At 38.0% G+C, this 12504-nt stretch overlaps 1 protein-coding gene across 1 annotated transcript in view; it reads left to right on the top strand.

The window, feature by feature from the left end:
- The window catches only part of LOC122334168 (cilia- and flagella-associated protein 74-like), a 33027-nt gene extending 20795 nt beyond the window's left edge, over positions 1–12232 (top strand). Inside the window, 14 exon segments of the mRNA XM_043232020.1 lie at positions 1037–1194; positions 1292–1436; positions 2552–2758; positions 3617–3775; positions 4238–4356; positions 7198–7264; positions 7379–7468; positions 7559–7717; positions 7902–8016; positions 8114–8208; positions 9294–9363; positions 9366–9415; positions 9493–9614; positions 12085–12232. Of these exon segments, the coding sequence (XP_043087955.1) occupies positions 1037–1194; positions 1292–1436; positions 2552–2758; positions 3617–3775; positions 4238–4356; positions 7198–7264; positions 7379–7468; positions 7559–7717; positions 7902–8016; positions 8114–8208; positions 9294–9363; positions 9366–9415; positions 9493–9614; positions 12085–12232 (1704 nt within the window).
- Positions 12233–12504: the final 272 nt, after the last annotated feature.

Genomic DNA, 12504 nt, shown 5'->3' with positions numbered 1-12504 from the left:
GTGGTGCTATATAGCACCTTTACCACCCCAAAGAACCACTGAAAAACCGCTCAAGAACCATACAGGTGCTGTACCGGATCTTTACACAGTAACGGTGCTATATAGCTCATTCAAATCTCATGCAAGCCAAAAATCCAGTATCTCAAAATATTAGAATGTATTCATTTGAGTTACTGTCCAAACTTGGAGCATTATCCTCTATTTTATATCTGTCTGTTTTCATCCTTGTTGCTAGACTCTTGTACAGAAACATATCCCGACTTTCTAGTCACGTATGCACTTTTGGCTCATAATTAACATCAAAACGACAACGTGGCTGTCTGATAGTATAATGCTGAAACTGCAGTCTCTGTCTCTCTCACTAGAGACTGGTTCTTTTCAACCTTGTGGATAACAGGTGCTTCCCTGCTTCCCATGTCGCATTGAGTTACAGAGCAGTTACTGCAAAAAAGAACTATAAAGAATATGTACTACCTATCGGAATATATGTATATTTATGTATAAGTATATGAATAACTGAAATGATTCATATTCAACCAGCATTTCAACTTTTTTTTTTATAGAAATACCATGTATTGTAGTCTAATTTGATCAATCTAGTCTGTGCATTATAGACTGGTTCTTATTTGCCATTTTTTACCGGTAAAAAAATTTGTCAAGACTCATACCAAGACTCAGAACAGCTAGTTATTGATTTTGGTTCTGAACGGATATCAGTTGAATAGCCACTGTAGGTTTTAACAGATGAATTTGGCTGCAGTGTATTTGTGGCCCCTTTTTGGATTAAAGAATTTGAGTGTAAATATCACTGTAGTGGAAAATGTTGATGGAGCGACCTGACTCAGGTAATTGTAAATATGTACAGATGAGAGACAAAAGCATATTGATAGTTACTAATTATATGTCTCACACAGGGCAAATGTGTCAATGATATGTGTCCACAACGGCACTGGACATGTAACACAAAGAACTTTATGGGTTGATTTATTGGTTGGTCAGTATAAGCCATTTATTGGTCTTCTCTCCATATACTTAGGAAACTATGTATGCTAGAAAACAACGACAGAAAGCCTATGAACAGAAGCAGAGAGAGCAAGAACAAAACTTGACAGAGTTGTTGGAGGCCAAAGGATTAAACAGCACTGAAGTCATTCACAGACAAAGACTGCAGGAGTGCTTCAACAAGAAAATTGCGTGAGAATTTTAAATTCTTAAAATGTCCTAAATTTGACAACATTAAGCCTTAATCAGTAATCTCTCTCATATATCTGTTATCCTTTTTATGTTGAAGGGAATTTGAGGAGACACAGAGAGTGGGGCAAATGGAGATTGTGGCTAAATTGCTTTTGGAACAGAACATGAAGGAAAAGAGTAGAAAATCTCCTGGTGTGAAACTTCACGAGAACCTACTACCTCCAGCACATTCAAGGAGAGAGGTACCATTGATTGCTTAGTGTGACACTCACCATAATTGTATATCATTAGAATAACGAATGAAAGCATGAATTGAGAGCATTAAATTAAATTCAGTGGTGTTGGAGGGAAAGGAACCAAACTTGTAGACCATGTTTTTAATAATTTAATTTACCTGGTGAGAACTTTAGAAGTGTTTTGACCAAATTATAACTTTTGATAGAGGATGGAGAACAACTTTAAGGTCATAAATGCATGAATATGCATCAGAAACACATAATAGCCTCATTTAGAAGGCTGCGACCTCCAGTATCTTCATTTTAGAAAAGAATGTAGGACACTCCTAATACAACCTTCAAATTCGTCGTCCTTTCACAGAATTCTAAAAGTGCATGAAGTGCTGCTAGATTACCCACAATTGTTTGCATCGCCGTAAACAACTGGCATTAATTTGAATAAAAAAATATTAATAAAGCAAAACATTTTTTTACTAATTACCTTCCAAAGTTGTAAATTATTTTCCTTAATTTAAGTAGTGTGAGAGCTCAACATGTGTTAGCATAGCAACGTGATACTTGATGTGTCCTTTTCACATTACATGTACCTTTCTTATACATTGACACATTGTTACAATACTAATTCGAATGTAATTTGAAACCAATTATAAGTACTATTTTGTATTTGTATTTCTTGAAAATTGTTGCTTCAATTAATGTTTTGCAAGATGACTTGTCAGAATTAGAAGGTTCTATCTGCATTTGACCTACTCCAAAATTTATATACAGTATTTAAAAATTTTATAGCATTTTGTTATTGTACATTTAGAATACATTTAGGGTCTCTGTCATTTTCATGTAGGAAAGGGATTTGTTCCCTGTATCACTTTTGCTATACAAAATGCAAAAACCTTGAAGCTCAATATCTCAAAACCACTCAGAAAGCAGATAGAACCTTATATTCCAAGGCAACAATATCACTCCTGAAAGCACAAGCCAGAACAGAACACAAACAAAAGGTCTGTTCTGGAAAAGAAGAGCTGATTGAACACAACACTTTTGTAATTTTCAACTGCTGCTAGATTGAGTGTTGAACATACTGGTTTGATGACATTTTTTCCCTCTTGTTGTGTTTAATTCAGGAAAGGCATGTAATGTCAAGTTCCAGAGCATCTTCTGTCTGGTCCCACAGTGTTGACGACAGTGATATTAGTTCCTCTTTAGATTCTGCAGAACTGGAGAAGTGGAGGGAGCATGGAGAAATAAAGGATGAAGATGAAGCACAGATGAGCCTGGCCCAGCCTGAGTTCTCTGGCCTTTGGGAACACAAACTCAAAGTAATGTATATGGTAATCGTTTAAATTAAATACACTTACACTGATTTGTTACATCCAGAAATCAACATCACTTCTTAGATATTAAAGTGCTTCTTGGAAATCCAGTAAGCTTTGGTTCTGTTATAAATAAAGGTCTTCTATCATACTAATGGATTCAAACTACCTATGTTTCAAATTTACACTGTCTTTGCAACTCTGATGTTCTGCAGACTACATTCCTAATTTTGCAATGGTTTAATTTGTGCCACAAAAAGCTGGACCAGCATCTTATTTTGGCAGGACCCATAACGCCCATAACGTAGTGTTATTTACACCTGTATATCATATGTAAACATTTGTGTTACCATGGCCCTGCAGTGGAAAACTTAACTATTAATAAAAACATTACATTACATTTACTTAAGACAGAACTGACTGTTCTAGGATACTCGCTAGGATGGCCATTTTGATGTGATTTTCTGTGTATTTGTCCGCTTAAGCTCAAGAATCTAAGAAAAATAACTCCATATGATATTTGCAAGGCAGCTTTATGTGCACGTTTTGAATGTGACTGTAAATGCACAAATGGCTTAAAAAGATGTTTTTTTAATGATGATGCAACATTTAGGCAAGTGACAGTTCTATCAAAAGAATCACCGTTTTCAAATGTCTGATTACAAATTTTGTTTCCTGATAATAATTTGGAATTTGTAAAATGTGACTGCCACAGGAGTGGCGCAAGGGCAGTATGGAAATAATGATTGGTAGTAGTAATACAGGCTGACAGGCTATACATAGCAATCTCTCATTTTTACCCACCCATCAATGATGCTTTAATTTGACTGTGATAAAATAAATATCAATTACCTTTTTTTATATTTGTCCCTCTAGGCAACACCAGATGAAAATATTCAACTTGAAACATTTTATCCCACCATAAAGATGGACATGAATAAAAGTTTGGTTTCAAAATTGTCAAAAAAGCCTGTAAAGAGTAGAGAATCAAAAGGACCACCATTCATCAGCAAACCAAAGGTTATTCTATTTAAGGTACTGAATGTAGCCTTTTTCCATTATAATAGCTGTGTTCTATTTAATTTTTTTGACTTATCCTATTTTTTAGTCATGCTTGCAAGACTTAAGACATGACATTTGTCTGAAATCCCAAACAAACTTAATGATTACTTAGATGAAAGTTTTCTGTGACATGGTTGACTCATGGTTTTGAACAGCTGTATTTAAAATTATTTATATAATTCTTGTAGAGTGACCATTTGATTTTAATGCAGATCACCTCAATTAAAGAATTTGCATTTTCATGGCAACGTAATATCTTCATAATTTGGCATTAAGAAAAGTTGGTCATCAACCTCAACTTGTGATAGCTTGGAATTCCACTGGGAATTAGATTTAAGTGTTGTAAATGCAGTCTAAATTTTTAGATGTAGCCATCATCTTTATATCATGTCAAATATAAAACTTTAATACTTTATTTTAACTGTTTATTAACAGGATTGCGATGTTGGGAAGATCTACAAGAAGAAAGTCACTCTCACAAATGTCACATACGCGACTAATTACTGCAAGCTGTTGGGAGTGTCAGAGAATCTTAAAGATCATGTTTCAGTGAGGTGGGCCGCTGTTTTAGCACATCGCATTAATATCTTACATTTAGAAATATGATCAGTCTCATTTTGGCCCTCTCCCCAGTCAGGTTTTTGTTTAGAGACAAAAAATTACATTCGAGTTTAAACCTGCAACTTAATTCTTGCTCGTTCCTGACAAACCCTAAACCTACCTGATAGTGTTAACAAGTGCAAAACTTATGTAAAAAGGCATTTGTTCTATCTATTTGTTCATCTATAATAAAATTAATCTATATCCCACCTCCAGCAGCCCAAGGATGTCAGAATTTTCAAAAACAGTATACCTGTCACTCAGCCTTTTCGAACTCCAATCCATGCAAGTCACTGCGGCTTTTTTTATGCTATGTAGGCCACAACCAAAGGGCAGCTGCCACTAGGCAAACAATGTAAATGAGATGAGACACTCTGTAAAGAATCAGTAGGTTTGTGTCTACACACTCTTTCATGCAGTTTTTCCTCAAGAAATGTTCAATATATTTTATAAATTGTCTTTTTTTTAATTCCTACCAAAGCACCATGGATGCTGCCCCTTTCAGTGTCTTGTGGGAGTCTCCTGCACCCTCTCTTTTTGGTGTAGGCAGGAATACCACAAAAAGGCCAGCTTGCTATGTCAAAGCACTACCCACTCAGCAAGACTCAGGGTAACACTGAGAACCTTTTTAGAACAGGAATGTTGCGGAAGTTCCATCCTTCCCAAATTACAGCAAGTGCTTGCCTCGAACAAGTCCCTTGAGATGGCCCAGGACAAGTTATACTGCTAGCAACTCTAGACACAAGTCTGGACCAAGTGGAATTGGCCTCATATTGAGCAGACCCAACTCCGTGAATGCAGCTACAGCTCTGAAAATATTTCATTGGGACTGACGTCTTTCTCTTGAACATATTCATGCAGTTAAATAACAACTAAGCACATTCCTGCATGAGGCGTGCTGTCTGTTTGACCGAATACAACTCCGTGCCGAGATAAGAGATCATCTGAGTTGAACAGAGTTTGCTCTGTTGAGAATGCACATTTCTCAGTGGAACAAGGGCCTCCTCCATAACGTACGTGGACAAGGACAGCCCAACAGATAGGAAATTGCACTGAAAGGCCTGACCTTTGAATGCAAAAAGCAGAAATGTCCTGTGGCACAGAAGAATCGACACATGAAAGTGCGATGACTTCAGGTTGATCGCTGCAATCCAATCCCGGGTTGGATGCACCCAAAGATGCATTTCTGAACATTCTGAACTTGCAGGTCCAAGACTGGATCACTACACCACTGCTCCTTATTCTCCACTCATGATTGGACTGCAGCAAAGACTCGTTTACATTTTTTTGCCACTGAATTGGGCTAATTTTAAACTACTGAATTTTAAATTGTCCAAAGCTCGCTTCTCTCGGCGTGGCGAGTCCCTTCACGCACCCTTTCTGGACACCAGCGTGCATGCACGGGGGGAAGAGACCGGTCTCTCGAGGAGAGGCGCGCTCAGCATTTAACCGCGGCGTGACGAGGTTCGATCCAATTCAGGTGTGCCTCGTCACACGCCACCAGATCTGTCCAATGCCACGCCTCCTCTCTCAGACATGCCCACTCCCGTCGGGAGCCTGATGAAGGCCTGATGAAGGGCGGAATAAAGGACGGGGTGATGGTGACAATCAAGGGAAGGGGCAGCCGACTCGTCACATTCCCCTCCCCAAGCATCAACCCCGTCAAGCTGGCGGGGCAGGGATTCCTCTCCGGGCAACTCCCCTCTCGCACCGGGACAGAGAAACCGGGAATTCGTCGACAAGCTCAACCAGCCACTGGCTAAATGACAGTAAAAGCAAACATCACCTACCCTTTCTGGTGGCTGGGAGCGAGTCTCCATCGTTCCTCCATCCCGGCGTGGGTTATCCCAGAATTTACGAGTGAGAGGGGATGACATCATCAGGTGTTGCCCAACTGTGCTGTCTAAGCTCCACCTTGCCCGCATTCTGCATCAGTGTGGCGTGAGGAGCCAACGACAGACACAGTGGGTGTGGCGTCAGGCCTCGGAGAGGCTTTTTATTAACAAAAATGTACAAAATAGTGTCCAGGGGAAAAAGTGTCCAACTGGTGTCCCCATCGTGCTGCAGGGAGAGTGTAGGTCGGGTAGTGTTCCAAGGGGAAGGGTCCAGATAAGGGGCGGAGTCCAGCAGTCGCACGCGCTCCCCTCTCTGCTCCGGGCGGCGGCTTCTTCCTGCGGCTTCTCCTTCGCTTCTTCCGGTCGGCAGTCAAAAGGGATAAACAGCCCGGCATCCTGGTACTCGTGTGCAGTCTTCGTAGGGACTACGGAGTCTGACTGCTTGCTTCCCTGGTGGCGTGGCAAGTCCCTTCATGCACCCTTCCTGGACCCACGAAGACACCAGCATGCATGCACGGGGGGAAGAGACCGGTCTCTCGAGGAGAGGCCTACTCGGCATGTAGGACCTACTGGCCCATGCAGAATATCACTTGGCCCACCCTTCTTCTCCTATCTGGAGTTGAGCCTGAAAGGGGCTAAACATTACAGTAAATTGCGGACTCGTGAAATAGCAAAACAATACCGAGGGTATATACAAATATTGATCCTTAGAATTTGTAATACTCAAACAGCCCTTGGCAAAAAGTGAGCATACCTGTATATGGCCTTGACTACACCACTCTGCTAATACTCTACAAACACTCTAATGAGAATCAGTAGATATGTAGGTGCAACATTATTTATAGTCATCAGAATGTGTTAAAGGTTGTTATCAAAATAAAGTGAAACCTCAATAATAAATTTCACTATAAATATGTTTGCTTTTGTTTTCTAATTCAATACATTTGTGACTTTTTTCAGTTTTGAGCCACCAGGGCCTATGTCTGCAGGCATGACTTGTGAACTAGAGGTTATATTTATACCTTTGGTAATGTTTTTCCACCTCTTATATTTGCATCACCTAGTATTTTACAATTACCTTGTAAATATAAGGAAACCAACTGTAGAATTCTTAGTAATAAATATTCAATATTTGTTTTAGCTTGATGTGGATTTGGGTGGAATGATTCATTTTCAGTCAGCTACTGGCCCTTTTTCTGTTTCCATTAAGTGCTCCAAGAAAAAATGTGAGGTAAGGAGATTACATTATCAATCACAGATTTAACACAAGATAAAAAGCTCTTATTTTTTTGATAACAATATATCTTCATTTTTTTCCCAGGTGGTTGTTGATGAGTGTCTTGTGAATTTTGGTGCTCATGTGGTTGGACAGAAAGTTTCACGAGTAATCACCTTAACAAACAGAGGAGCCTTAGGCACTCGTTACATGCTGACCCCAATCACCAACGGCCCCTTTCAGCAGTCCTTCACAAACAAACTGGTAAACAATACTGATACATCTATAAAATAATTCCTCTTGTAGTGCCTTATGTATGGACCACTGTGGTCACAAAGAAAGGTGTGGTTTCATTAACACAGTATCATTGGTGCAGCCATGTCAGGAATACGCTGCATGACCTGCTCTTTGTTTAAACTTAATTTATATAGTCAATCTCTCTGCCCAGGTTTATGGTAAAACTGACAGTGCTGAGATGTCCAGTGTAAATGTAGAGAACACAGCAGAAACCCCATCAGGCACAGAGAACACAGGAGAAATCGATCACACTGACCTTAAACCAGGTAACACAAGGCCTAACCTTAACCCTTTACATAATTGTATATTTTTATGCATACCTTAATATATCCATTTTGTAATTCTCCTTACATGTAATGATAGGTGTTGGCAGTCGTAGCCCTGATGAGGTTCTGATGGCTGATCCAGGATTAGTGGAGACTAGCAGCTTCGAGTCAACTGAGTTTAGTGTTGGAGAGGTATGAACACATTGACCATTTACACAAAATTAAGAAAAATAATGTAAAACAGTAAACAATCCTTGTACATGGGTTATATTACTTCAGGGTTTAACAATTAATTCACATTTCAAGCTGAACATTTATGAACACTCCACTTTTTATGAAAACAGGCTCATTCTCCACAACTCCCCCAGAGAATTAAAATTTTACTCTTCTATAGTAACATTGTGTACTAAGCCCAACAGAAAATGAAAAGTTGTAGTTTTCTAAGCTGATATGACTAGGAACTGTACTCTTATTCTGACATAACAGAAACAGCCAGACCCTCTTTGCTTGTACAGGGAGCGTGTCTTGCAATCTGGGGACTCTTTTCGTCAGGCGCTGCGTGATATCATTGCATTGTCACTTACAATGGCAACTCTTTTGACTACGCTTTGGCCATGTTTAAACAAGATGCTTCTGGACTAATCACATTCAATGATCTATGCTAAGCTATGCTAAAAGTGATATCACCAGACCCAGAAATTGGCTGAATGGATTCAAAAACGGTAAAACTCAAAGTTACGAGTTATTTGCGTTCCTTTAACATTCTTAGTTGCATATTTGTGCGTTAGTGTCTTGATTGGATGCAATATGTTTACATAATGGCTCTTGCATTCTACATCTTCATGTTATATATAGAATTTTTCCTGAATGGACTTTGTTTAATTTTTACCTTTCCAGTCTCTTTTTTTTCTGTTGCTAAGCCCCTAAAACATTGTTAACCCTGCTCTGTAACAAGGTTTCATAACCACGGTAAAAAGAATTGCTCAATTCTAAGCATGAAATGTACCTTTTAATTGGGTTTAAAATCATGGTTTAAACCAAGAATAACCATTATTAAGTGCAATGTAACAAGTAGTTTGAATACACAAAGCGAATTACAAATGAGTAATCCAAGAGCAAAGAGCTTCCCACTAAGGGAGCATCATAACAATTTTACTAGAAGACAGCATTAATAGAAATTTTGCAATGAAAAACAATCAATAGCAATTTATTCATAGGTAATCTCATTTTGGTGAGAGATTTAAATGGAAAGTGACAGATTGTTCATCTTTCTGCAGGCTTATGTTGGTGATGTCGGCCCATTTATGAGTGTCAAACTACCCATCATCTTCACACCAATGATTCCAGGGAGGCAAAACTGGATTTCCAAATCACGTTTTCTCAACCTAGTTGTGAATCGGTATAGATTTCACATTAAATATAGTTTTATATTTGCTTTAACAGCTCAGTAGATTAACCTGACATTTCTGTTTGAAGATAGTGGTTTCAGTTTGTGGGGTGGCAGAGAATGCACCTGTATGGATGACCAAGCCAAATATTGACCTAAAAATCTGCATGTTTGATCGGCTATATCAGGACAGCATCGAAGTTCAAAGCAGGTAAATTGCACAATTTATATTTTTATCAACACATCACATATTTTTAATCCACATTAGCCACTGATCTCTATAAACTGGATTGCTGATGGAATTCTAAACAGCCAGAAAGAGGTGAATCAGCGACAAGCCATTTATTTTAGGTGCCTAACTGCTGACCGCGAGTTTAAACAATGATTTACGTAAAAACGTAAAAAAACTGTAGTGTGTGTACACAAATTTTTTGTCTTAATCCCGTAAATTATAACCACTTTCTTAGATCCAGCTGTTTACATAATCTTAGCAGAGTTATGTAGTTATGCACAGGCATCTCCCAATGATGCCCATTCTATGATGCCCATTCTACAATATAGTAAGCCTAGCTTTAATTTTCTCCACCTTTTCCACAAAAATTGTCTGAAACATTTCATATTTCAATGAGGGAGTCAGAGCAGAAAAGTCAATTTGATTGAGTAGTCTACTATTAATCAATTGTTGGTTCACACAGGATAAGCAATCTGGAAATATGGAGTTTGTGCATACTCGATTTACACACTGCCAATACAAGTGATGAACTGACCTAAAACATATTTCTTTATGCATGTCATAATGCAGGAATAAACTACACATATGTCTGGAATTATTACCACAAGTAGACTTGGATTTTAAACATGAGCTGCCTTTTAGATATGAATATAATGGTTCTTTCAGGTTTTTCAGTGTTTAGTTCTAGATGATTGTCATGTAGTTGGACTCTTTTGTATTCATGTGTGTTCAGTTAATTATGTCATCTATTTTGTGCTTTCTAAGTTCCTGTTTGCTTCATGTCAGGTTGTCCAGTCTCGAAAATGAATTGAATTATTGTATTGAAAATACATAAATCCCAAGCTGTTTGTTATAGTTTCAGTGAAATGAATAAGATATCATAAAATATTGTCTGTAATAATGACTTTGTAAACAACAACAATGAGAAAAAAGAAAAAGTACAAGAAAATCCACTCTGAGTACTCCTGCTAATGTCAACAAGCAATGGAGCGTCTTGACAATGCTTCTGCAGTTACTGTACGAAAAGATAGTTTGCATGATTCTGAGATTATGATGATGTAAGAGATAATTCTGCCGCTTCCAGAAACTCTTAAACTTAGAAGAACTTAGAAGTACTAGATTCTACAAGTATCTCTTCACAACTTTTCGAGCTCTCTCAATTGTTGAAGAACAGATTAGATGAATAGAAAAAGTTGATTGGCGAATACTCGCGAATGATCAAAGATATGAAAGATGTGATCCGTAAGAACACGGAACAAATCTCTGGAATGATGGGAACCACTGTTTCACGAGGTTAAAGAGTTGATTTCAGTGACTCACACACAAAAAAGACGTGCTTGAAATTCTACTGAGCTTGAATGTCTGCCAGGAGCTTATCAATATGTCAGGGTCTTCTGACACAATTAAAGGATAAATTCCCTGATGTTGTTGATGTGGCACATCCCACACTATAAAGGCCACAGGATAATCAACAAACACTGATTTTCTGACTGGGAATCGCCTGAAAATCACGGAAGATCTGTCACCGCCTGAGAGACTGAAGAGACTTAAATTATGGCCTGCAGGTGAAAAAAACCTGAATAGAGAACAAACAGGCTTTTTCGGCCTTAAATGTCTTTGGAAAAATAAAACTCATGATATTTTCATTATTTTAAATTTGTATAAAAAGGGTGGCTTAAATTTCTCAATTGATAAAAATCAATTGGCTTAAACATTTTCTCCACAATCAGTCTTCTATTTGGAATGTAATCCCTTAATATATCTTTTCACAATTAGGTGGTTTTTTTATGTGTAATTAGTAATAAGTAAACTCCCTATCAGTTCTCTGTAACTAAGGCTGTATACAGAGGTCATCGTCTAACCACTCATTGGAAGTCACAGGTGTATTTAATTTTGGTTTAGTAATTTGCATGTCATTGACATGGACAACAATATTCAGATTTTAACAAGACTAAGACTGATTAAGAATCTACGATGTTGACTGCGATTAAAGAGCATGCCTTCAACAACTTTTCATCTGTTTCCATTTACAGCATGACAAATAATTACAAACCCATATTAAGTCCTTATTTATAGGAAGTAATAAATAATTGGACTACTGATCTCCATGTAAACGTAGTCAGTCATAGCAGGTTTATTTCCTTTTGTTGCACTCTGTATCTCTGTACCTACAGTATGACGCCATCTGTTCTATTACTCATTGGTAAGAGTACAATAATAATAAGTGCAATACATTTGTGATCAATCCAGAATATGACAGACCATTATTATAGAGCAACATCAATATTTCTTTAATGGCTGATGGCTTGAGCATTTAAGCCACTAATCAATTGCTCTAAAGCTGCTTCACTAAATGTGATCTGTTTTGTTGTTATGTTTCAGTCTGTTTTTCTGATTCATTGAGAATGTGAATATTTGCTGATTTTTTTCTTTTCTTTTTTCTTTTAAGGGCCAGCACAGCTCTGAGATTGACATTCAAGGTGTGTAAAGAGATGAGGAACCATATGTCCATCTTGCCTAAAACAGGATTTATTCAGGCCAAATCCAGCTTCAGTGCTCAGCTGAAATTTCAGCCCAGGTAGTCCTTAATAATTTAATAACCACCGTTTTGCTCTGAAATCATTCTGCTGTGGCTTTGATAGGGACCATTTTCATTGGCGAAATTGAGCAAAAACAGACACAAATTTGTTGTTTTTTAAAATATGAAATTGTGAAAACATACAACTGTATTCCAATAGGCTGCATCACATAGTGAGTCGTCATCCTGCATCATGTTCAAAGCAATGATATAGTGTGCAGGTCTGTGCTGGGGCAGAATGCACCGGATGATTTAATCATTTCAACACTGATTTTTTTTCCATCATTAATT

Source organism: Puntigrus tetrazona, unplaced genomic scaffold, assembly GCF_018831695.1.
Source record: "Puntigrus tetrazona isolate hp1 unplaced genomic scaffold, ASM1883169v1 S000000495, whole genome shotgun sequence".
Classification (NCBI taxonomy): Eukaryota; Metazoa; Chordata; class Actinopteri; order Cypriniformes; family Cyprinidae; genus Puntigrus; species Puntigrus tetrazona.
This window is presented reverse-complemented; position numbering and strand designations above follow the sequence as displayed.